A 26838-nucleotide genomic window follows, 5' to 3' on the forward strand; every position below is an offset into this window, starting at 1 on the left:
GAACAAGGATTCTGCATTAACTGCAGGTATTTTGTCATTTCCCTTTTCATCCTGGTAATGGAGTAAGTATCCCAGTGTTAGGTTTTCACCATGTGGGTAGTACATGTACAGCAGCTCCTGCAAAGGCTGGTTCTAATGGTGCTGTTTGTCCTTTGCTTTTGCATTAGCACTAAAGGAACAAAGTGGAAAAGCAGGAGGTTACTGAGGTCTCTGTTTTATACCCAATTTGTAATTAAAGTATATTGCAGCTAGAGAGAACATCTTGGATGTCAGGTGTTTAATAGCCTGGTTAATAGTGGCGGGGGGGAGGTGCTAACCCAGGAGCTCCTCAGATTCTCTGTCCTTTACCAAATCAAATCGAGTCTCTAGGTTTTCAGCTGCTGGTATTGTCCATTAGCTCCCAACAGGAGGCATATCCTTGCATTCTGAGCATGTGCAGGGCTGTGCAGTGGGATGGACTGACAGGCAGGTAACAAGCAGGTAGTATAAACAAGGTAAGTGGCCTCACAGTGCAAGCGGGGGTCACCTGGATTTACATTTTGTAGTGTCTTTGGCACCACAAATGTTAGTACTTAATGTCAGGGCTGGAACACCTGATGGTGCCAAAGGCTTACTTCTGGTACTGGCATTTCACCACTACACTTGCCTGTTAAAGAAGAGATAGTCAATAGGATTGTGGTTCCTGGCATTAGGTTGCACTGCGGCAAGAATTCCCTTCCTGGTGAAGCTGTTGTTACTGCTCTGCTTTCCTCCCCTGCTTTACTCTGGTTAGCTAAGGTTGTGTTGCAGGTAAAGTGAAAGGCATGTCTGTACTCTGCTATTCAGAATTAATGAGTTAACAGGAAGATGAATGGCAAGTGACAAAGATTGGAAATGAAATTATTTGGGAGCAATAAAAAGTAATGAAATGGTTCCAATGATCCTACTGTGACCACCTGGACAATAAAACAGCAATTGAAATTCTGTGTATAGAGTGAAAACCAAACCTGGTACCCAAGAGTTGTAGGCTGCAAAGGAGTTGATGCTGTTCAGGTGAGAGGGGCCCAAGGAGTTGCATTGAAAACAACCACCAGCACACAGCAACTGAGAACAGGAGACCTTCCACAGCAGCCTGTGACAGTCACATCACAACTCCACTGTTCTGTATGTCACTCAGGACATCCCTAAAATGTAAGATAGTGTGGAACTGGGATTATGTTAATTAAAAGTGTTTCTTGGGCTTTCATGGCCAGCCATGAGATGAGATGGCTTCTGCTGTGTGCAGCTCCAGCACAGTTAAAAAGTTAAGAGGAATAAAAAGCCTGAATTCACCAGCAGCTTTATCATTTTGTTTAGCATTACCCTAACTTTGTGAATAATGAACTAATAATACAAGGCTGGGTTCCTGAGCTGATGTCCCTCTTTAAACCCTTTTTCCTTTTAACAGTGTGGGTCCTACTCTGCCATTTTCCTTCTTATGAGAAAGAAATACCAGAAGGTGTTGCAAAACAACTTGTTTATTATACTAAATGGAGTTACGCATAATATTGTTATAGACAAAAGATTTGGAAAATCATATAAAGCATCAGTGACAGAGAAAAAACTCAGATGAAATACACCTTCTGTGTCATAGGGAATATGTAAGAAGATGATGCGTTTTTTAATGTTCAGATCTACACATGGACTTCAAACAAATGATGCATTTCCTGTATTCAGAAAATCCCCAATGGTCAAGTATGAGTCAATGAGAAGAGCAAACAATGCAATGTCAGTGATCCTCCTGCTTGTTACTCTCTTAGAAATCATAATTTAAGCTCACGTCACTTTCCCGTTACCTTAGCACAGGTTGCAGGCAGCATGGTTGGTTGGCCACTGGTGCGCCGCCTTCTGTGTGCTCTGACACAATGTGAGTGACCAACTCTGACCCGAGTCAGGCCCCTTCAGAGCCACACAGTGCATATCCAGAACAGTTACTCAAGAGTGTATGGAATCTTAAGTTGGAAAAAACGCTTAATGCTGCCAGTGACCGAATTCACACGTTTTAAATGGCTTTGGAGGAAAGATCTCATCATGAATTCAGGTAGCGTTCAAAGGGCAAAACACAAATGACATAAACCTAGCATAACGCAAAACTCTGCTACACAATCCTTCCAAAGGGCAGTTAGAACTAAGCTGAACAAGGCATTAGTAATGCTGACAGTGCTGTGCAATATGTCTCTCTGGTTATTAAGTACATTTGTTACATGAAGACTTAAGCCTTGGAAAACTAGGGGGGAATTCCTTTCGTTAGGGAAATAAATGTGCATGAAGTAGAGTTAAAAAAAAAGGTTTAATGAACTGATAAAAATCAAACTTTAAGTATCAACTTTTATACTATATTAAAATCATATTAAATATTCAGCAAGTATAAATGTGCAAGAAAAATGGGAAACAAGCCCTATTGCATATTTATAAAAAAGGATCAGAAACCATGCTGTTTGTCTTACCAGAAATTATATTTAGAAGGCTAAAATCACTTTTATATATATATATATATATATCAAATCAATCTATGAATACAAGAGATAGGAACAGTATATAAATACGGTATCTTTAAATATTTACATGTATATGGAAACTAGTCAAAGTGGTGCTATAAGAAGGAAATGTCTGTTATAAAAGTGAGATTACAAATCTTGCATACCTCCATCTGCATTACGCTGTTAGTTTTAAACCTGCATCTTCCATGAACTACTCATTAACTTTTAAATCATCATTGCATAGAATTACTTGAAAAAATACTACCTAATTCTGCATTCCACCTCACAGTAAAAACTATCAGGAGGATGATATAAAAATAAGAGCTCTGAGAGCAGTAGCCAGCTGTGCTGCCCTTCAGAGTTTAGTCTCTGACTTCTTGCCCTTAGGAATAAGGAAGACATTGCCATCTCTGGTTTGCTGCAGAGAATATTCATTAGGAGAGTAAGACTTGCCATCTTCATCACGGAGCATGCTGAAGACCTCAAGGTATAAGGAGGTCAGCTGCTTTTTCATTTGACGAAGGCTCTTGTCGTGCTCTCCTTTCTCCTTAAGCAATTTCTCTTTCTCATCCTTCAGGTTATTCAAATCTTGCTCCAGTCCCACTATATTTTCCAGTTTTCTTTTACGGCAGTTCTGAGCAGCCACTTTGTTCTTGCCTCTCCTGCGTATATCTCGGATGAGCGCAAGCTGGGCTTCGTTGAACTGCTCCTTAGACATCATTTTATTGAAGTCATCAACAGGGAGATTGATGATTTTTTCAACAGGAAAAGGGATCTGCAGAGCCTTTGCTCTTTGCTCATCTCGTGTGAGATGAGCTTCGAGGCGGCTTGAAGATTTATCCTTTGTGAAGGGAGATTTGGGGTGGCCAGGGCTGGGAGGGGGTTCCTTCTTTTTTGTGCATGTACTCTGCAAACTTGGTGTTTCAGCACTTGGCCCCATGGAAGAGAACATTTGATCCTTGAACTGCAGTGAGTGCATGCTAGCATTGCTCTGCGGCATACTGCCAGGACGACTATCCATGTCTTCCATTTCAGAGTCACTATAGCCAAAAGTCTTATCTCTGTAGGCAGATGATTCCACAGAGTGGTCAGGCGATGCTATGCTAGAACCTGCATTCAGTGAAATACCCGAGTCAGAATCATTGCATTCTGGTCCAGTTCCTGAGAGGTTGCTGTTAAAAGCTTTACACAGTGAGAAATCAGAAAGATCAATAGGTTTACTTAGAATCTCTGCAAGTGATTGTCTGGCAGTGTTTGTCACTGCTGTGTCACCGTTCGCCTTTGTGTCGATAAAGGTGGTGTAGAAATCCTCACAGAAATCGGAGTTTGAGGGGGACATGTCATTTAAAGAGCTCACGCTCAGCTGGCTGGTGTCTTCTGGTGGTAAAATGCCAGAAAAGGGCCCCTCAATGCTATCCAGGAACTCTGGACCACAGTTAACATCCTTCCTCATGGTGGGTAATGAGCTGTAGTAATTGTAGTTGTGCATCTCTGTTGACTTGGTTTCAGGGCTTGTGATTGTGCTTACTTCAGCCAGGTTATCATTTTCAATGTTAAGACACTGCATGGGAAATGCAAAAGAGAAGTTGAGCAACACATCTCCAATCAATAAAGCCTTTTTCTATAACCCACAAACACTAAAGACTCTAGCAGTCAGTATGCACTTAACATGAGTCTTACAACGTTGCTACAACCTAGGTGACTACAACATACTTTTACTAAGGGGAGGACAACATACTTTTACTAAGGGGAGGCTTACTAGGAAGAAGATTAGATACCTAAGCAAGAGCATGAAGCAGTGCATTCTGGACAAAGCTAGTTAGATTCAGAGAGCAGAGCCTCTCAAACTCCTGGCAAGATGCTTAAGAGACCCATGTCAACACTGCATGGAACCTGCATAGAGCCCTCCTGCTCTGGTAAACTGTTACTGAAATAGACTTTATGAGCATTTCTAGCAAACAATCACTTTTAGCACTCTTTAATTCCATGCTATGCAATACATTTCCTTACAGAACAAGATTCTTTTAGGATGTACTGGAAGAGGCAGCTGCTCAGTGCAGAGAAACATAACTCTCAAGAGTAAAGAGAGCACTAACATGAAGCCTTGCAAACATTAACTCGCCACACACACTTTTAGTTAGGCTGGCTGACAACAGTGTGAGCACCCAAGACTTACAGCTTTCACTGGCTACAAGACCCATGATCTTTCCAAAGGGGTGGCAGTTTCTGCGCTAAAGCTGACATAAGAGGGTCCACTGTCCTGAAGAATTAGGCCATTACCAAACTTATTCTGTTTCTCTTAAGAAGGGACCACACACTTGTTATTTAACCAGAGATTGTCCAAGGCTTAAGCTAAGGTTTTGGAGCGAGAGCTCTTTTTTTTTCCCCTCTCTCTTCAAACATAATTTGTGAAAGTTGATGCCCTCAATTGAACTATCTCACTGCTTTCAGAACATTATTCCATCACTACTCAGAATTACTGAAAGAGAGTAAGTTTGGTTTGGTCTCTTGCTGCATTTTCAGCATTGCTGCTGCCCCTCCGCAGCCAATTGTCCTTGTTACTTATGTGGGGCTTTTAAACCTACCAGAGCAGTAAGACTGGGGAAGTAGGGACACTTTGAAAACTACAAGAAATTGAAAGGAAAATGTACAGGCCCAAAAAGCACTCGCTTCCAGCAAACATTTGTTTTTCAGTGTTTTCAGTTTACAGGCATTCTACTGAGCATTCATCTCTTGTGTTAACAGCATAAAGTAGAGCTGCATCATGCTGAAGCATGATGTTGTTGTGTGGTAACTTTATTCAATCTTATAGTCAAATCTAAGGAATATATAAATAGAAATACGAAGACAGGAGGAAAAAAAAACCAAACCCTGGATGTTCTCCATAACACATAGCTGAGGAATACAGCAAAGTGATTCCTTTGTTCCTTTGAAATATTTGGTTCATGTACGTTACATGGCTAGTTCTTCCTGAACACATATAAACAGTAGTAGTTCTTATCTTAACGAAACCTCCTCCTCAGATAAAAGTTGAATGCAACTATAAATGATTTACACAATCATACACTGAAAAAAAGAACAATATTTACAGTAACACTCATGGAAACAATTCCCGTTGCAGCCATAATTCGGAAGTGTCCATTTTTAAGCAGCTGAAATTTAAACCATGATCATGCTGCAATGAGCTGCACGCAGAGAAAGAAAGTGATTTGCTAAACATGGGGAAGTTCTGATTGGGAAGCCAGACCGCGTGTTATTAAGACCTTGGATAAACAACTGGTATTTTTCAATATACGTGTTTTTCAATATATTCTTAAAAAATAAAGCTTAAATTGAGTTTTAGACATCCTGCAGGTGTAGGATCCAATACACAGTGATTACAACTATCGCGTTAAGGTGCTATTGTACTGCCTTCTCCGAAATACAATACTCTTGCAAAATACCACACTATTTTTTTCAGGTGCTTATCATACCAAAACCTTTACCTGTAACTCTGTAAGGGACAATAATTCTTCCCAAACTTGGTCTATGTTCTGCATGTTCTCCACATCTGTAATTGGATCAAGAACAGGCGATTCAGGTGGCTGAGTTTCATCAGTAGAGATCAAGACTTGGTTGTGATCGATCTGAGCAGGAACCAGCGACTGAAATTCAGCTGAAGCAGCCTGGAATGTTTAGAACAAAAGAAAAAAAAATACAAATTAACCCCCCCCAAACAAAACAGTAACAAAAAGGAAACCCCCACATAAGAAACCCCACTTCGTATTATACATCAAACCGTCTGGGTCAGCACATGGTAATAGAGCAACCAAACACACTGACTCCCATGAGCTGCATGAAGCTCACTGTAACAAACTGACCACTGTCATTTGCAGTAACTGGCAGGGCTGTCATCAGCTGGTGTTAAACACCGAGTCCTGCCTGCAGGATTCAGTCAGTAGAAAGAACACAAGAACCACTCCACTCCCCTCCCACCAGACACAGCCCTAGTTCAAGCCCCCTACACTGCTCTATTCCAGCTGGAGTCAGCTTGAGAACAAAACCCAAATCATATCACAGATCAGGATTATGCTGCACACAAATCTTGGTGATAAACATGAGACCAAGCTCCTAGAAGACCACCCAGGAAACCGCTGCATTGAGCATTTTTACCTCATTGTCATCTATAAATGGGAATGCTTCTGCCAAGAGCTGCATGCAGTCATCAAAGGAGAAGGCCTCTGCTTCTGGTTTTGAACTCTGTGTGGTCTAAATAGGAAAGTTATGACAAATGTTAACTGCATCTTTGAATAACTGAAGAATCTTCCATTACAGCAACGAATGCAAATTCAGTTTAGGTAACCACTAACATTATGTCTTCCTGCGAATGGAAAAAGGTTTAAACATGCTTCACAAACACACATTAAGGAGTTTACCTGTGAAAAACCGACTGGAGGCTCAGTATTCTCTGGCTGAACGTGCTGAGCAGGAATAAATTCACCCGTTTCCTCGTCTAGCTCCAGCTGAGCCAGCAGGGCTTTCTCCTGCTCTTTTTGGAGCTGCTCCTGTCTTTCCTTTTCAAGTTTCTTCTGCTTCTCAAGTTCATACTCCTTCTGTCGTTGATTAAAGTCAAAAACTTCACGCCCTGCCCCAAGGTCTATATCTTGCCTCCAAAGGATGTCAATCAAGTTCATGTCCTGTAATAGAAATGCTTTTTTAAGCAAAGGTCTTCCCCAGCAAAACTAGTTTAAAACAACAGCAAAGCTTTTAATTTCTGCATCAAACAGGCAGACTGAGGCTTATTCTCTTCATCCTACAGAATGACCTAAATAAAATATGACTCTATATGACCTTTCTGAAGTGTGTGAACTGATGGTTCGGTTGCTGTAGCCCATACACAGGCTCACAGAAACCAGAAGTGTAAAGCAATGAATGAACCAGACAGAAGATAAATACATTCTTCTTTTCCTAAATTCACTCACAGAAAACATGAAGGAATGAATTCTACCACATGAAGAAAGCAACTTTTATGAGAAAAGAATTGTTTTCAGATGATCTTATAAAATTGTAAAAGCTGACTCAAACCACAACAGGCTCTGTCTGAAGTAACTGCTCATAGCACTGCTGCAATATGGGTTTTAAATTATGTATGTTCCATCTTGGTATTAAATACTAATCAAAGATCAGCAGGACAGAGGAAAACCTGGTTTCAAAGTCACCAACTGACATAACACTGCAGCACTAAACGCAGTTATTAAGACTATTACGATAAAATTGCAATTTAAAGCTTAGTCTAAGTTGATGTTTTAAGTGCAGCTGGTTTGGAGCAACTGAGTATAAACCAGGGGTCAACAGGTCTTAGATACTGTTCATCAGTTGGCCCCTGGCTCATCATCAGACAGCTAACAAAGACCTAGGTTTCTTGGCAACTGGCTACCCCTTGCACCTTCAGAAGACAAATTAAACTCTGCTATTTAGGGAAAAAAGACCAGTTAATGTTATTTGATTTAGCTACAACTTATTTTGATTTGTTTCATAAGGGTTTTTCTGGGGGGAGGGAAGAGGGAAGGTGATTAGAATCACAGAATCGTTAGGGTTGGAAAGGACCTTAAGATCATCAAGTTCCAACCCCCCTGCCATGGGCAGGGACACCCTATGCTAAATCATATCACCCAAGGCCTTGTCCAGCCTGGTCTTGAACACTGCCAGGGATGGAGCATTCACAACCTCCCCGGGCAACCTCTTCCAGTGCCTCACCACCCTAACAGGAAAGAATTTCCTTCTTATATCCAACCTAAACTTCCCCTGTTTAAGTTTTAACCCGTTACCCCTTGTCCTGTCACTACAGTAGATCTGTAGTCCTGTCACTATTAGTAGATTGTTCAGTAATTGACTGTATAAGGGCAGGGGGAAGTAGTTAGTGAACTGTTTTGAGTTTTCACTGTTCAAGTACTCCGTATTTAAGTGCTGAGGTTTACATTATTTTCTTCTGTAAAGAACCCCTAACACTCAAGCCCCACGAGTTTGGCTGTCAGCTGACACAGAATTTTCATACTTAGCAGCCACATTTGTCAGATGGGTAAATGCCAACAATTTTTGGCTGATGCCCGGCAGTTTTGACTTTATGGCATATTTCATTAGTCTTCAAATTGCCCTTTAGCGGCAGCACACACAAATAACGTCCAGTATTGGGCATTCATCAGGCTGGCACAATACAAATGATACACTTAACACTACCTTTCATTTACACAGAACTTTACTGCCTCCATTAGCAGTTCTATACCCAAGATACATTTATTTTGTCATCAAATTAAAATGTTCCCTTATTTCTGAAGTGTATTTTCAAGCAGAGAAGCAAAGTAACCTGAACGCTCAGTTCAAAGTGATCACTTACCTCCATGCAACAGTTACAGCAAAAAGCTTTAGGGCAAGTCCCCATTTGAACAAATCAATTCAGTATTCTCATTTCTTTGTTAAAACTTTTATACTATTAGCACCCATACTTATACATGGCATGAACTACTTCTACCAATTACTAAAAAACCCCTTATTTTTCTCTAAGATCAGGCAGTTACATAAAATATCTGTGTGTAACACAATGTAGGCATTCCCAAATCCAAGACAAATTTAACATATCTTGCTGGAGAGACCGAACTCAGCTTTAATAGCCAGCAATGAAGAAACTGAAATAACTACAGTGGCTGTCCAAGACAATGTTTGGTCTTTCCAGCTTGGCAGTGTAAAACGAACTAATTAAGTTCTGCAGTAATTGGAGCTCCTGCAATATGGCAGAGCTTCATTAGAGGCCAGTAGTTTACCAGCTGCTCACTGTCTCCTTCTGCAGCAGATTCGGAACAGTTTCCTAGTCTCAGAGCATTTGCAATATGCTCTGGATGAAACTGCAGGATCTGGATTTTAGGGCTCACTTCTGAATTATTCATTTACACGGCACCATTAAAAACACGGCTCCAAAGACATATTTTTTTTGTGTGTTTAACTCACAAGGCTGTGAATTAGCAGAGCTGTTTTCCTCCCCGAGTTGCAACATACAACAGCACAGAAATAGCAGAACTGGTGCTCAGTTTCAGTTTAAGCCACAAAAAACAAGTGATAAAAAAAAAAAAAAAGAGATACAGATGGAATGGTATCTTTTCCTTAAGAAGAAGAAACAAGTAGCCTTAGTGCCCAGGCACTGCTAGTAAATCTGCCATACTACTGGCTATATCCATCATCAAGGTAAGTAGCTTTGGGTGCTGCTTCATTTGTGGGAAGAGAGACCTCCAAAAACACTAGCTGGCCAAAAGCCCCCGTAGCCATGGCTATGCACCACCACCTCCGTGTGTGCAGCCATCACTTCAGCAAACAGGATTCATATTTGGATCAATATGCTTGCCTGGTTTTCAGGGGTTTTCAGGATCTTGGACTATTTCTTGCTGAGAAAAGTCATCACTGATTGGCTCCTGTCACCACTTTCCAAGGGACCATATTTCACCCGCTATCTTATCTCTGGCAAAGGGCTGAGCTCTGCTAAACAGTGCTGTGCTCTACACCCTGGAGAGATGCTTGCTGGGAGCACCTTTCTTTCATTTAGTTGTGCTGGTGGCACTTAAAACCAAAAGGGTGTTTGGGTTTTGGGGGTTGGTTTGTGATTGGTTTAGTTTTTTAATTATCATGATACAATTGTAAAAGAGCCCTCCTATTTTCAGTCAGAAAAGTTGTGCATAAATACAGCAGTAACAATTCAAGTAATTACTGTTCACGTGAATGGGTCGCATGGAGGAAGTGTTCTGTTCAACATGCTAGTATATGATATCAATCAAAGAGCACACTGATGTAAATATCAACCTGCCATGCACTTATCTCACGCACTTACTTACTACTTCAGCCAATGCTGTTAATAACCCTGTCCTTTTCTGGGCTTTAGTCCAAAGCCCAGGTCAAAGTTAACGGAGCCAACACTGCCCAGTGATTCACTAAGGAGTGAATCACAACCCCAGCATGAGGTGATGGCAAAGAAATACAAAATAAGATTGCAGTCTAAAGCAAGTATTTTGCAGTTTTGCTCCTCAGTCTCCCCACAGCTTTCCTCTTTATTTGTCTGCTTTGTTGAACCCCATCACACACATACACAGAGGTATCTACACAGGCAGGCACTCTATGTTTATCACTGCAGCATTTTTCCCCTTCCACTGTAAAAGCATCACAAAAATAACTGTGTATTTGACACTTGCAGTGTTCAACTAAGGCTATTACAAGCTGTTTTACCTCTTGCCTGTGCAATAGCTACCCTCCAATTTGTAGATGCCTCAACAGGATGTGCCTCTCGGATTTATTTGGAAGGACAAGTGAGCATGGATTGGTACCCGAACTGGTGCATGTGCACTGAGAGCCCTGTGAAAGACTCATCCAACTGAGGGCTCACTGCTGCCCTTTGGAGCCCCACTAACCACTTCCCTTAACATCAGATGTCTTTACTGTAAGGGCGCCAGCCTCATGTGACTGAGTCCACAAGCGCCCGTTTGTTCTTTCCTCTGTTGTGCAATGCCTTGGATTGCATCAGAGGAAATGATGGCTCTGGCAGCACAGGAAGAGCCTCCCGGGCAGGAGGAAGGACTGTGCCTGGAAAGGAATGCAGCCGCTATGCTTCCCCCTTGTCTAGAGCTCAGCTCTATCCCACTCAATACCAACGCCTATTTTGAGGGGAAATATGTTACAGTACTTAATGTATCACCATTTCCCAACACTTGCAGCTTCTGGGAAAGTAAATATGGTTTTAATATTCCTCCCAAGCAGAGAAGCAGTGATTTGGTTTTGTTTATAATGTTTTCTTCACGATTTTGTAAACAGAGAAAAAACTTCCCTCACAGAGGACGCACTCTGCATTCCTATGATGCATGTAAGCAGGAGGTGTCTTGTACTCACGGGTTGACTTTTTTGTTCATTTAGTGATATGCTCTTCCAACCACACTGATGGCTTAGTTTGGACATATAAAGGCACTTTTAATAAGATAAACACAAATGTTAAACAATTCACATTATGGCACCATCTGGCCCCCAATGGAAATTTTCATGTTTAGATTTACATATCAGCATTTGTCATCTGGGCAGAGTCTGTTATACATTTTATGAGAAAATCTCTGACTACATTGTAAAGTTTGACAATTAACTCTTATTGCTTCTAAACAAACATATTTGCAGTATAGTAAACAAAGGGAAGAGACTCTGGTTTTCAAGTTATTCTCATAGATGGACTTCTGGCCTTCAAACAAAATGCTCATCTTTCATTTCATCCCTGTTTGGGTTATCTGGCTGGTTTTGGTTTTGATTGGAAGACATTTGCAGGTAGCACCGGTAAACTGGAAACATCCAGCAACCCAAGTGTCAGCAGAGAAACAATCTGCTATCTCAGCCAGTGCTTTCAGCCCATTATTAGCTATCCTTAATACAGAGCACATCGTGGCCTTTGCACATTTACTTCATAAAACTCATGCCTTTCACAACATAAACTGGGATAATACTAGCAGAATCTCTTATCAGACTAGGATTTGGTTTTCCTTCCCATGATCCATTAGCACCTAACTCCAAGAAGATTCACATGCCAGCATGAATAAATCAGAGCAACAGAATCAATGCCTACTGCATCCAGCAGAGAGATCAGACCGGCACCCCACAAGAAGCGGAACACTCCCATAGCTTACTCACCGAAAGTATCACAAAGTATCCCTCAATTCCTATTTGCTTTCCAGGAAGTGAAAGGAATGAACAAAAAAACTTCACATTTTTGCTTCATCCAAACGAACCAAAAAAAAAAAAAAAAAATACCCAAAACACCACAACCAAAACACATGGGAAGTGAGGAACAAGGACCTGAGATAATCCAAGGCAAGAATGAAAGAGAGGGGATCAAGTAAGAAAGTAAGTGCAAGAGAAGGAGCTGGAAGCATCTTGCCACTTAAGAAAAGCACAGGCTGTGGACACAACAGCTGAGTATCTTCCCCACATTATCCTCAGGAGGAGCCGATTTTGTTCAAGTAGGCTTTAAGAATGGTTTGTAAGTCACTTCATGTTTTCAGATGATCCCTGAAATCTAGTGGTTTGTCTTCTTAATCCTTTTCAAGGTAAATTACTTGTTTAATTACAGCTCATAACGGCAGAAAAGCTCCAGGACACACAGGCCTCATGTTTCAGAGGAATCACAGATAGTTTTAACATTTAAAAGCAATTACATTTTGAAAGCTGACCCATACTTTAAACCCCTTAGAACTGGAAACTGAAGAACAAAAGTTAACTCAAGAATGCAGAAGGGACAGTGAGGACATGAAAACTTTGAACAAGCAGCAGCTCTTACGGGAAGAATGGGGAAAAAAGAATGGCAAAGCTATTCACAGTGGAGGGCAGAGGTTTACAGTAGCAATTTTAGATGTCTGGCTTTAGGATCTGGAAGAGTGACAGAACAGACAGCTGTCCAACAAAGCCATGTGACAGCAACCTGTGACTGTAAATGCACAAGGTCAAATCCCTGCCTTCCCTGTGGAGCTGCATGCTGTCCCACATTCTTCACCAGCACCTTCCAGGCAATGTAGGAGGAAACAGGGGGTTGGGTGGGTGTGAGGGGGTACTTCTCTCTTTTGTATCTGTGCCACTTACTGCTGGTGTGACTGGACTGACACTGAACTTGACTTGGCCTTGGCTCTAAACCAGCCTGCTTCTGCTTCTTCATGGCCATTTACTCTTCCCAGCCCTCAAGAGTCTTTGGATGCCTGGTATCTTGGCCAGCAAACTTTTCAAGCCCTGGCAGGGGGCTTTCCTTACCCGAAAAAGGACTCTAATCAGGTTGGAAAGCCATAACCTGAAAGAACTGATGTTGCTAGAGAATTTCCATTCCATGTCTATATAAACAAGCCTGTTGAAAAATGCTGACCATGTGTCTCAGGATGTTCTTCTGCCCCAATGGAGACACATGAGTTCAGTCCCCAAAATGTGTTTGAGGGCAAATTTAATTTTCTTACTGAAGAAACCTCTAGAATGCTTTGCCAGACCAGGAACAGAAGTCTTCCTGGTATTTCATTAGCTAAAAATGTTTAGCCTCTGTTTTCTCCTAACATTCATCTTATACTTCAGACTGTACCTCCCTGTATTCCAGCTGGCTCTCCTAATAAATGCCAAATTGTCAGGACCTACTCTTATAAATTAAATTAGCTGAAATCCTCCTTGGCTGGATTGTCCAGTGTTATTAAAGTTTCACTACAGGCCTTGTCTGGGCATGATTCTGATACAGATGGGGAGAGGCTCTATTTGAAGGACAGTCTTCCTTCCCCTACAAGGGCAATTCTGGACACTAGTCACTCACTTTCCCACCCCTCACTCCAGAAATAACTCCTCTGAGAAGTGGCAGATTTATGTATTTCACCTGAAGTATCATCTTCCAGGAATGGTATTAACAAATGCTACCACTGTAAGGTTTGTACAGCTTCCAACATGATGATTTTCCCATGTACACCCTATGGAAAGTAAGCTTTCCAAACTGCCAGGGGAAACACGTACCTCATATATTCTCCAACAATCATGAAAAGACAGGATTCTTTAAGCCTGAAGAACATAAAATGAGTGAGGATGTAACTGAAAAAAAAAATAGCTGTTTTAAGCTCTTTATGGTCATTAATGTACTAACTTCAGTTCAACTCCAAAAGCCACAAAACCCTAACGCTAACAGTAGAGCAAGGCCACATTAAATACATATATGTATGTATATTAAATATAGGTGTGTGTATATATATATATATATCTCCTTTTCTCTCCACATTTGGTCTGCCTTAGGGTGACCATTTCTGTCACAACAGATCAAGGGATTCTTGCTCAGTGCTGCAGATCTTTTTGCAGAAGACTGTTTCATACCCTCTCTCAGACACCCTAGAAGCAGCTGTGTTTTACTTAATTGTTTGATCAATCCATATTTTAGAATGTAGCTTCAAAATAACAAAGCTCAGTATAGAGTAAGTGGTTTCCAGGGTCTGAATGGTCCCAGGACTGATCCTGCCTCAACACCTTAAAATAAAATAGGAAGAAAAAAGCCCAACCCCACCATCTCATTTGCATGGCTTACGGAAAGCAAGATCTTAAATCTGACATGGATAATTTTCTTTGTATAATATCTGATTTATCAAAAGTTATTCTCCAGTACTGATGGCCAGACTGGTCATGCATTGTAACTGCTCCCAATTCCCCTATTTCTGCCTTAGCCTAAAGGAAAGGCAGAGTGAGGTCTAACGCTGATGATGATGAATTTCTCTAGAATACATTTAACTCTGCCCATACTTACAACCGCCACCCCGGCTGCTAAGCAAAAGCCAGAAATGGTCATAGGTGTCATTCTGCTTCAAACTTAGTCCTCAATCTCTTGACATCCCAGAGCACTTTCTGGACCATCAGTAGCTAAAGCAGCAAATCCTATGTGTTTTCAGAGTTTGGCTGTTTCAGTTCAGAGTTTTGGCTGTTTGAGTTCAGTTCTTCCCTTTTTGGTCTTAATTATATTGTATTAAAGTAAACTTCACTTCTCCACAGTGTATTTGGCTGGTATGGAAGTGTTGTGGCCCCTTCTGCTCAAACTCCAAATCCCTCTTTCAGCTTTACAGAGCCCTTGACTTGCTACTACTTTATCTTGAGTCAGCAGCATTACAAAATGATTAACTCAATAAGCACACAAAGTTAGTATGTATTCAAGTTACCATCTATTACATAAGTTGCATAATGACATTGGGAGGTTGGCAAAAATAGGAGATTGTTTTCTGAAAGAGTAGGTTAGTCAGTCTGTTTGGTTTTTACATGTTTGATACATCAACAAAACTCTGCTGTGTTGCCTCAGCAAGTAAACCCAGGGATTCTGTTGTGGCTGACTCTCTAGCTGTTGTCTAATCACCACATAACTCCATTTTCAAAGGCATTCAAATAGCAGCCATCTTGGACAGAAGTCTACCTCGTTTCAGGAAAAGCTGGTCCTAGTTGCTTTGTTGGTGCTTGGGTTTTTTTTTTTCCCCTCCCAAGTTAGAACTTCATCATAAGAAAATGATTATTAATCGCAATTTGTCATTTAAACAACAACAAAAAAATCCTTACCCTACAGGTAAGCAAATAATATAAGAAAACACACAGCATCTGAAAATCCTGCTGACCTTTAAACTATAGGAATACAAAAGCCTTTGTGTCCCAGTTAATTTCATATATTGAATCTACAGTACTTGGAAAACAATTACCTGTTAAATCATTATCTTCAAGCTATCCTGCTGTACCCAGCCAGGCAAGTGCTGTGTGCGGACACTGCCACAGGCTACTCATTAGTTTATCTGCAAGAGGATTTGTTTGTAATAATGGCTCAGTCATCTGGGAAACATGATCCAGTCAAATTGCAGCATGCTCTTATGTCCAATGAAACAAATCACGAAGCAAGAAAGAATGAACACAGAAACAGAGAAAAGAACCTAACCTAACTGTCAATAGCCCATTTATTAGGTTGTATTAACCTTGGGTTATAACCTCTTGGCCAATATTTTGATTTATAGAATCACAGGTTGGAAATGGAAAGGACCTTGAGATCATCTAGTTCCAACCTCCCTGCCATGGGCAGGGATGCCTCACACTAGACCATGTCCCCCAGGGCTCTGTCCAACCTGGCCTTGAACCCGATTTCATCAGATATTTTTGATTACATACTTTCTGGAAAAGGGTCTTTCAAACCAATCATGCAAACAGTACATCTGTGGTTCAAAATATTCTCCAGGATTATGTAGACCCTTTGTTGTACTACGCATTTTCACTGCACTGGGATGTTACTGTAAAACCCCCATTTCTAGCTGCTATTTTGATGGTGACTGGGCAGTTACGGGGACAGACACCAGACAGGTCATTACAGCTGCACTATAGCCTGGATATGGCAGCAGCATGTTCTAGTATCACAAAGAAGCATGTCTCACCAAGTTTCACTTCACTGATCTCATAAGCAACTTACTTTGTTCATGGGCCAAACTACAATGGCAAGCAACTGCAATACATGACAGTTAGAAAGCAGCGAGGTTCATGACAGCACACATCCATCAGCCCGCCTTCAGAAATAGACATCTATTCCATAAGGCTGCACTTCCAAGCTGAGCTAACAAAGAGCAAGGATGCTTTCAGACTCTTGAGAACTTGCTACCCATACACCTCATCAGCCTAGAAGCACTACTGTAATACTGAAAGCTTAAGAATACAGGTAAATTGCAGGGAATAGCTTATTCCAGAGGTGGTCAGCTGTGACATGTTCAGTATGCATCAGCCCACCTCTAGTAGATTACACAGGTGCCTACCAACCACTGCAGCCTGCGGGGCTCAGTGTTAAGTACCTTTATGGATCAGAGTTTGGTAATTTCTGTGCACTTTTCACATACAGATAGTGCTGGGAATTTAGAGTGAGTGCACACTTTTGACTAAATAAGTAGGGCCACATTTTATTTATTCTCTTTTTAGTGTTCAACTTTAAATAGACATGGAAAGGTTATTTAGTTTCTACAAGGGGAAAGAAAAAGGCCAAAAATACACTGCTATTCAACAGCTCACCACTGGACAATACAGGGTAGTAACAGATTTGAGGAACAGAGGCCCAGTGTGGCAAATTTTCCCTGTGGTGACACTATTTTTCCAAACAAATAATTCATGGTTAAATGGTTTATTTGCCACCATGCACAGCCTTCATTAGTGACATACTGCAGAAAGGCTTCAGTAAATAATACCATTCAACTGCACACTAGTAAACAAAAATTATCTAAATTTACATGAAACAGAAATTGTTATTTAATTTGCACAAAAGGAGTTAGTACAGCTTTTCTTCTTCCCCCAGCCACACCAGGATGTATTATGAGTTGTTTATACATAGAATAAGGCAAGGATAGATTTCACTCATTTTTCACATATTTCTCAGCAAAAATACCAACAATCCTCTAAAAGTCATCAACTCCCATAAGGGTTTCAGGAAGCTCTTCCACTTAAAAATCCTGCAAAGTCAAACAACTAAACCAGAAAGCTCAAAAAGAGCCAACATGCCAGGCACCTACAGGCCAACCTACTGGTTTTATACCTGATGACAGCTTTTACTTAAACGTAAATACATGGAGGAACTGAACAACACTTTGTACAAAACCTAAAGCTTCGTTTGTGTACTGCAATCTAACCCTCGCTTTTAAAAGTCTTGTGTAGTATTCAATTTATCTTTAGTATTCAATTTACCTATTCTGAAAGCAAGGGGAGCTAATTCATCTTCCAAGGCATGGACCAGAGTAGGTGAATGGCTTTACACCTCTTACCAAATGATATAAAAGCAGTAATTCTTGATATCCGCAAAAAAGCGACAAAACCCCCATCCTCAACCACCAGTAATTGTGTCCATCCTTCCATCCAAATCAAGAGCCTCTACTGCCCACTGCCTTCCTGGGGCTTCCACCATGTTTGTCCCTCTGGAGTACACATGAGGCTCACAGCATTGCAGGGATGCCCCTTTCAGCCTTCTGATTAAATGGGCAGCCGTACCTAAGGAATGAAGGTAAAGGCCGACTGCTGATGTGTGTCCTCTCACACATTCTACCAGTACCTATGATGGCCAAAACAAAACTGTTTGCCACAAATAATAAACATGTCAATATACCTCTTCCAGCCATAAACAGCAAACATACACCAGGCATGTTAATATGGGTAATATATAATACAGTACACTGTATTTACCAGACTGTTTCCAAAAGCAGCATTTACAACTGATTTTTTTGGAAGACATTACAGAAGATTTGATTGCTTTCCAGATGCAATTAGAATAAATTTGTTGAGCAGAAAAGGTCAACAAAAGATCATCACTTACAAAGTAAGAAAATACAGAATGCAAAGAAAATGCTCCATTTGGATCTTATGCAGTTTTCCGCCTTTGACCAGAACACTTTCTTATGCATCAGTAAGAACCTGGGGGAGGGGGGAAATCACATTATAGCAAATTATTAGTAAAAACTGTAAGATGCTAAAATTCCTCAATACCACAGTTAATTTAGATAATAAAAGACACATCTTGTTAGGGTAACTCATTACTTACAGAGTCAGCTACGAACTGCTGTCATTACTGCTTTCATTTTCTAAGACCTTGTTCATCATCTCTGCCACATACACATACTATTTGCCAAAAACTCTCATCCCAAGCTTAATTTTGAATTTAAATAATTCTGTAGCTCTGAACTCAGTAACAGAGTTTATCAGGACAATTTAAAGCACTCTATTAACAGTTTCATTTTTAAGAGGCTTCCATTCATTTTGCTAGCAAAGGAAACTTCAAGAGATTAGAGATGTCTGGAGAAGTTCACATTGGTCATCAGCTGGGACTGGTAGATCCTGCAGTGGCAGGTTATAAAGGATCACAAATCAGGCTGGAAAACACTCCACAGAACTACAAAATTCCACTGAGTTTATACTAGTTGAAGAATTGACCTGAAAATACTCTAGTTCAGATATTACAACCAAATGAGAAAGCACAGTATCAGAAATCACAATGCTGTAATTCTCTCTGTTGTGGCACACACAGCTATGAGGCACCTAAACATGATATGCATTGCCACAGCCAAAAATTCAATGTAAATAATTTGAAAGAGCAGCTGTCAGGAGTGATAACTTAGTGTAATATGAAAAAACAGATCTTAATACTACCATTTCGGTTACTGAAGTACTTCCATTTTCATCCTTATGTATCTTAAGTCCTACTTGTTCCAAAAGTTTACTCAGGTTTTAATTACAAATATCGGTAGGGCAATCTTCCAAATTTTCACGGCTGACACAGATCTGCTCAAGACCCATCTACAACTGGGAAAAAAAACAAGTGCAAATATGATTCAACATTACAAAACAGAAAACATGCCTGCGTATCTCAGGTCAAACAATTCACAGAAGATTGCACCAAGGTCTATAGTACGTTTGTTCCAAGGACACTTAATGACTGTATTATCTGCTCCGGTGCATATGTATCAGTCACGACAACTGTGATGGTGGTGAAGCCAAGCGTTAGTGTAACAAGCTGGGACAGAATCCTCCCATTGACACATCCTGGACGACCTCTGCTGCTAAAGTCTCCATGTTCTCCTTCCAGCCATGAAGCTTCTGAAAAACTGGTACCCATGTGAGCTGAGCTGCACCAGCCTTTTGAGCTGCCCAACCACGCCTGCCACCCTCTTCTGCCCATTGTTTTATTTACCCAGGGGATTGCAGAACATCTGATCACATAACTGCACGCAAACTGGAAATACCCTGGGGTTAAGGACAAAATTCAGCCTTCTTACCCAACAGCATATAACTCAAGCAAACAGCTCCTGAAGACAGGAAGGAGAAATGACAGAGCCCAGGTTTAGGTAGCACACCACACAGATGCCAGCTGCAACAATGACCGAGACTGACCATCTTGCATGGGAGCAGGCAGCATTCAGAGAGGCAGACCTGCACTAACCACGTACTGCCTGGGAATTCTGAATGGGGCATCTTCCAGCAGTCCAAGTAGCACAAGAACTGCTCCACTCTAATTATAGCAGTAAGCAGGGAGGTACTAATTTTATCACAAGGGTTCAAACAAACCAACCCCCCAGGATCAGCTCCTTAGGGCTGAATGGCAGTGATGATCTGAGCAGGAAGCAAACCAAAGTAACAGCAACTCAACTGTAGAAAACTCACTGTTTCAACATTTAGTGAGCATTAATTCCAAACACAGCAAACAGACACGCCCTTAATCATAAAACAAACCTCATCTTAAAGGCAGGCTATCTCTTTCTGAGTCAATTTCTCAAGTATGCAATCTTTGTTTTGCAAACAATCTCCAGGAGTGGATTTTTTTCACTTACAAGAGGCACGATGTAAAACCAATGCAGCAAGCAGCAATAAAACTGGAATTGCAAGACAGAGGTGGGGGGCAAGGAGGGAAAAGTGGATATCTTTATATTTCATAGTCATACAGAAGACACTTCCTTAAAAGGTTTGAAAGAGGTGGTTTCAAACTGGTCTTACATAACTTGTTGCTGCAACATCAAACTTAAAATAGGGAAGAGAAAGTAAAGTTACCTTAATTGCACATATATATGTGCTCATAATAATATTGCAGAAGTTGGACTAAGTCTTAAGACTCTGCAAGACAAGTATAAGGTTGGGTGGTCTCAACTCCCTCAGTACTGCAGTAGCATCAAGAACAAAGACATACTCCTTGAAACGGTTTAGTTTAGCTGTAAAGATGTAATTTAAAGCACCTCCAAAAAAAAAACTAGCTAAAAATAAACACTATTTTAGATTCCTTCTTCCATCACAAAAAAAAAATGCAGCTAATCAGACCAAAATCAGAAATTTAAATGGACACAATGAAAAACTCCAACCAGATCCGTAGTCTATAAAATGCACCCACCTAGGTGTTATTTTTAAGCTATTCCCATTCTATTACAGCCTTGCCAATTAGTACTTGTGCTGGGGATTAGTAATATACCACTGAGCAACAGTTACATTCTGCTGGTAAAACAATGCTAGCTTTGTGTTATTCACTCTTCCTAATTCCTATTAGCTTTTCAGTTATCTCCATGATCACATATAGAAACACTTAATTCTTTTAAAGTCAGTATTAAAGTAGAAATTCAGAGCTAAACACAAAGTCTGTGTATCAACACACAACATTCAAAAATCAATGTGTCAGTTAAAGAAAGCTAAGCAAATACTTCACCAAGAAGTCAAAACGGCTCAAGACAGAAAACAGAAGATGCTTCACAAGGTGAAGACGAATCCTCTTCTCCAAAGCAGTCAAACAATTAAACACTTTCATCTTTACTTGATGTTGCTACAGACTGATTGGTTATCCAAATTAATATTTAATTTAAATGTATGGTTCTGAAGAGACTTTGCTTCTATTTGAAACAGGCACAGTTGGACTATGTACATCTAGGTAAAACTAAGCTAATATTAAAACAAGATATTCTCCTGGTGAAAGTATTTATTTCCTTATTCTAAAAGGTGGCAAAGAAAAATAAAGAAAACCAAAAAAGTCTTGAGACAGAGCTGTCCCTGTGCTTCCATACTGTGCTGCACAGAGTACCAATATTGTTCTGGTACTGCAGAAAAAACATAAGCACCGTATGATCAGCAAACCTCATGCTACTGCCAACTAATATGTGACTGTTACTAGCTTTGCTTTTCCTCTACAGAGAGCAGTTACTGGGTAGGAAAGATATAGCATATAATGTCTATCTTAAGTTGAAATGTATTTGCCGGTATCTGTTTCAGATAAGCCTGCCATGGTTTAAAGCAGTTTTATACCACAGATAGCATTGCTGGCTACATTTCTTACTGGCTGGTTTGTTTACCTTAATAAAACAAATATGCCATAAAAGTATTACTGTTGCGCAATCCTGAGCAGGATTTCAGTTCACTGTACATCAGTTGCCTTTGGTTAACACGCAAAGCTGTGACTCGCAACTCCTCCTACCTGACTTTCCATTGGTCTACGTAGAAACACTTGTCCAAGTAGCAGATGAAGTGTTTCCAAAACAAGCTAAACTAGATTATAACTGAAAAGAACTACACACTATTTTTTTACCCTTCACCTAAAGCTGTATGCTGTGGCACAAAGTCCAACTTTGATATAATAGACTGTATCAGAAAACTGAACAGGCTTTCAAGTTAACTAGGAATGTGCCATATTAAAATAATAGCTTACTTAGGGTTGGAATGAGATGGAGGCCAAGACAAACTTTAACTAAGTGATTAACCTGGAGACTTTGGAGGACTCTTTGCTGGCTGCAATTCAAGCACAGCAGCAGGAGATTAACATTTAATTCACACTGACAGGTTACTGCCTGGACTTGTACTGCACTAGCCTCAGCCAACACAATCACTGCAAATACATCACACTTTCACGAATTCACCTAATTTTACTGAATGGTTTAGTCATCTTAAAGCTCATCTTCATCATTTCAAACTAAAAAAGGGGGAAAAAATAAGGAAATAAGTAGTGCCCTAGATAAAAAAAAAAAAAAAATTCCTTCTTTCCAATGAAGCAGACATCCAGTGTCACAGGCATACGCACGCTTGGCATCATCTACTGTCATCATCAGGACTTTCTATGTTTTCTTCTTCTCCCCTAAACTCACCCTCTTCTGGGCCTCCAATTGACTCTTTAACTCTCCTTTAAAAGCCTAATGCATTCCAAAAATATTCAAGGAAAGCTTTTGCTACTTTGGGGGTTGTTGGTTCTCTTGAAGGACCAAATATAACAAACTTGAACAACTATATAGGGAAAATTGATTTTACCAAGAACCCAAGCAAACAAATACTTCACTTCAGTCCTTCCACTGCTAGTGGTCCTCAGTGACATCTCACAATGCCCAGCATATTCCACAACAGTATCTGAGATTTTTTTAATGAAATATGTTCAATATGCTGCTGCTACATTCATTTCAGTCAGGATCACAAAATTAGCAGCATCTATTGAACAGGTATTTTTCTGCTTTGCAAATTTAAGGTATAGAGCCTGAGGAAAAGAAACCAAAAGAGTATGTAGGGGCCACAATAGAGACAATCTGACACGTTTTCAACAATATCCTTGTTGTTCGCAATTGTACATAACCTGCCGCATTCTTCCTCAGGGTAAGCATGAAACCACCCCTATTTTTTCAACTAAAAAAAAGAAAAAAGGGACAGAGTGCCAAAATTTATATTTGCCCATGACCATTAGCGGGAAGTGTACACAAACCTTCCTAACCACCCACACAGCGCCATAAAAATGTCTCAAGTTCTTTAAAATACAGGAGATCATCCAGCTGCCCTTTGCTTACACTGAATGCTCTTTTTTGTTCCAGTTTGGTGTCTTTCAAAGATTTCCCAACAAGCTTTCAAAACCAAACTCTTCTCCAACTTTGTGAGTGCTAACCACAAACTTCAAATCAGTTTTTCAGGGCCCATTAACTTCTTGCATGCCTGTCAATTTCCAGTATAATTGTAAATTCTTTGCACACTTTAAAGACAAACTACAGAACAGTGTTCATTTGATGGATATTTACTAATAATATCCAATTAGCTATTCCCCTGAAGGGACTGCCAGTCAGCTCCTATTAGTCTATACTCCTTTCAGCCAAGCTTACTATGTTGCATTACCTCTATCGCTGGCTTAACTGAAAGATAACTTTTGTGAGTTTCGAGGGAAAAAAACCCTCATATCAATGCAGCTTGGTATCAAGGTAAGCACAGAAGAACTAAGAGGGTCAAAACGAATGTATTTTTACTTAAGATAAAGCTTGTCATATTCTGCCATCTACTTCTTTCAAACTTGTCCATAATTTTAGTAGACAACATTATATTCGGAAATGGGGATGTTTTCTTATATTGAAATTTATCTACATAGATAGATAAATAAATATTTCTACAGATACCTTGATCAGATATTCCTGTTCAATAGGGATATTAAACCTCATTATCAAGAAACAAAACAAAAACCAACCAACCCAAAAACCAAAGACTTGCTGCCAGGCCTGAGCAGTGTGCACTTGTTTGCCTGCGGAATCTACCTGGTGTCCTTTCCAACCACAACCGTTCTCTCATTCTGCCTATAAATGACAGGCCATTAGGGAATAAAAAATAAACCCATTAACTTTACAACTGAATACAATGTGTCAAAAAAAAGTATGTGTGATTCCTCATAAAAGTCCTTTAGACTGAGAGGATTCACACTAACTGAGCTGGAGACTCTTCAGGGCCCTTCTCTTGGTAGAAAGCCTTTAACAGATACATTTACACAGGCACTCAAATTATTTGCTTACTTGGCTTTGCCAGTTGTTAGCTGGTTTTCCTTCAGCCTAAGCGCAACCCACACCTTCACTCTTTCTGTTGGAAAGTGAATGCTTTTTGCTCTCTTCTTCTTGTAAGGCTCAAAATTTAATAACTGGTTAGCTTGTTGAGCTGTTTTACAAGGTTACAAGCGACATTTCAGTAACTTCAAAATTACCAAGGAGAAGAAGAGCTACTAAGAGACTATCATGCTTTCGCAAGTGTGATTTGAAACATCTTGACACATTGCATTCTTTTTTGTTAGACGCTTTGATGTCTGTGTCATTAGCGTGCAATAGCAAAATCCCATTTCACCCCTGCATACGGACATGTATCCTTATTTCTGGGCAAAGAGGCACAACAAAGGAATACTTTTTCCAAGAACACTGCAGGGTTCTACATATCTCCCACAGAAGTATATAGCAGAAAACTCTGATTTTAACATTCTGGTTAAGGAGCCAGACCAATCCTAGTCTTTCACATTCACCTTTACTGCTGCCATTAATTTCTAACAGGCACATAAAAACCAAGAGCTTGTACTGTACTTGCACAAGTGCACATCATTCCCATCTGCTGGGGACTGCAAAACCTGAGGGGCTAAATGAAGACTGTGCTCCCAGTTGCCCAGTTTGAGGGAACATTTCATGGGAATGGATATTTTAATTTTCCATTTAATAAATACATTTTAAACCCTATGTCCAAGATGGTAATCATTTACTATCTAACAAACGCAGTGCCTTTCAGGCTAGGTCTGCAAGAGAAGAAACCAGCAGCTGCTGAGCTCAGATAGGGACACTGCAACAGGTGGCTTTGGTAGAAAGGGGTTGACAAAGTAGGCAAACAAGTAACAAAAGCTAGGTTAGCTGGTAGAGAAGGCACAGTAGACTGGGCAAGAAGGTACAAAAGCAGGTGCGCAGGAACCAGTCTGTCACGATTCCTGCAGAAGTAACAGCAAGACTGCCATAGCTGGATGCTACAAGCAAAAAAGGCCTTCATGGGGTGTTTACGCAGCACAGGCTGAGAACATGATTTTTGGTGCAGTGTTTTCCAAGATACTAAGGACGCAAGCTGGAGGCCACAGCCATGCTGCCTGGGTGAGAAAAACAGATGGACCTGGCACAGCTTTAAGTGGTCTGAGATAGAAAACGCAACAGCAACGTATATACAACACTGCTAGAGAGATGTTACTTGTAGGAAGCAACCACTTATATATCCTAATGGATGGACAAGTAACATTAAAAGAAACTCTATTACATAGCATATATTGTACCGACTTACACTGAAAGAGCCTCAAAACTCTTGAGTCTTAAATTTGTAGAAGAATTAAAGCAGCTCTAGATTACTTGGTTAGAGATTAAAGAAGTAATGCTTTAAATCTTACTTGGTAAGGATACGTTCTCCATTTAAAAGCCCAAGGAACACATGTAACGATCATATAAATTTAAAACAGGGTTCTAAATTCAGTTATTCACCCCACTCTTGTGCAACTAGTTTGCCATACAGAAGTACTGTAGGCTTCACTGTACTAGAGTACAAGACATGAACACACCCAAACACCCCTCAGCCTCCAACAGATGAGCCTTAAGGGAGACCAAGGCTTCATCCCCTCATATACCAAAACCCTAGCGAAGCCCCTGGCTGAAACCCTTCCGGGGGTCCCCAGCGGGCGGAGGTGAGCGCCCCGGTCGGAGATCCCACCAGCAGCACAGGCACAGGCCCAAGCAGGGGTCAGCCAGGTTTAGACTCCCGGGGCTGTGTGTGGGAGGCCGAGCCAAGGCCAGAGCCGCCCCGGGGGGAGCGCATGATTGTGAACAGCCCCCGCGGGCCGGCTCCGGCTGCGCTGCAACAGAAGGGCCGCTGCGGCGGTAACTCACCGAGTGGGGAGCGGGAGGCGCCCGGGCACGCCGGGGGCAGTGGCGTGGGGCTGCGCCTGGCCGGGCAGACCCTCCGCCGGCGAGTGCCTCCCCAGCCGCTCCCTCAGGTGCCGGCTCCGCCCTCTCGCCCTCCCCGGTTCCTCCGGGTTCCTGCCCCAGCCGAGACTGCCCGCCGCGGACGGCGACTAACGGCCCTGACTGACCCCTGCGCGGCCGGCGCGGGCTGGAAGTGCACGGACCAGACCCGGCCCCCCGGCGGCGGGAGGGGGAGGGCTGCAGAGGCCTCCAAGACACCGCCCCCCCCCCGTGACTCAGCGCGTTCGCAGGGGCGGGGCGGCGCCACGTGCTCCGCCGGCCGCGTGACCGCCGTCCCCGCCCTGTTCCTCGCCCGCACACCGAGCCGGGCCCTGCGGGGGGAGAGGGGGGTGTCGGACCCCCCCACTCCGGTCCCCGCCTCGCTCCCTCCGCCCCCCGGCCGTCCGCCGCGTTCTCACCTGGGCTGCGGGCGGCAGCTCGATCTCCATGGCGCGGGTCGAGGCACGAGAGACCGGGATCGGCGGCTGCTGCCCCGGCACGGCCTTGTCCTATCTCTCGGGCGCTGCCTCGGGACGGAGGCGGCCCGCACCGCCCCGCGCTCCGCCCCGCCG

The 26838-nt window shown here is 41.6% G+C and overlaps 1 protein-coding gene across 2 annotated transcripts; it reads right to left on the bottom strand.

Moving 5' to 3' along the window:
* Positions 1 to 2510: 2510 nt before the first annotated feature.
* Positions 2511 to 26838, bottom strand: NFE2L2 (NFE2 like bZIP transcription factor 2). 2 transcript variants are annotated; one of them, XM_061454312.1, is made up of 5 exons: positions 26686 to 26838; positions 6914 to 7174; positions 6651 to 6746; positions 5984 to 6163; positions 2511 to 4059 (listed from the first exon to the last, which is right to left on the bottom strand). In XM_061454312.1, the coding sequence occupies exons 1-5, from the start codon at positions 26713 to 26715 to the stop codon at positions 2854 to 2856; spliced, it is 1773 nt and encodes a 590-aa protein (XP_061310296.1). In that variant the 5' UTR covers positions 26716 to 26838; the 3' UTR covers positions 2511 to 2853. The 2 variants fall into 2 exon arrangements, with proteins under 2 accessions (XP_061310296.1, XP_061310305.1); XM_061454321.1 differs by lacking the exon at positions 26686 to 26838 and adding an exon at positions 26192 to 26426.

The sequence above is a fragment of the Pezoporus flaviventris genome, unplaced genomic scaffold, assembly GCF_033815535.1.
Source record: "Pezoporus flaviventris isolate CSIRO_AGI_PZ_B2104156 unplaced genomic scaffold, CSIRO_AGI_Pfla_v1 ptg000001l, whole genome shotgun sequence".
Taxonomy (NCBI): domain Eukaryota; kingdom Metazoa; phylum Chordata; class Aves; order Psittaciformes; family Psittacidae; genus Pezoporus; species Pezoporus flaviventris.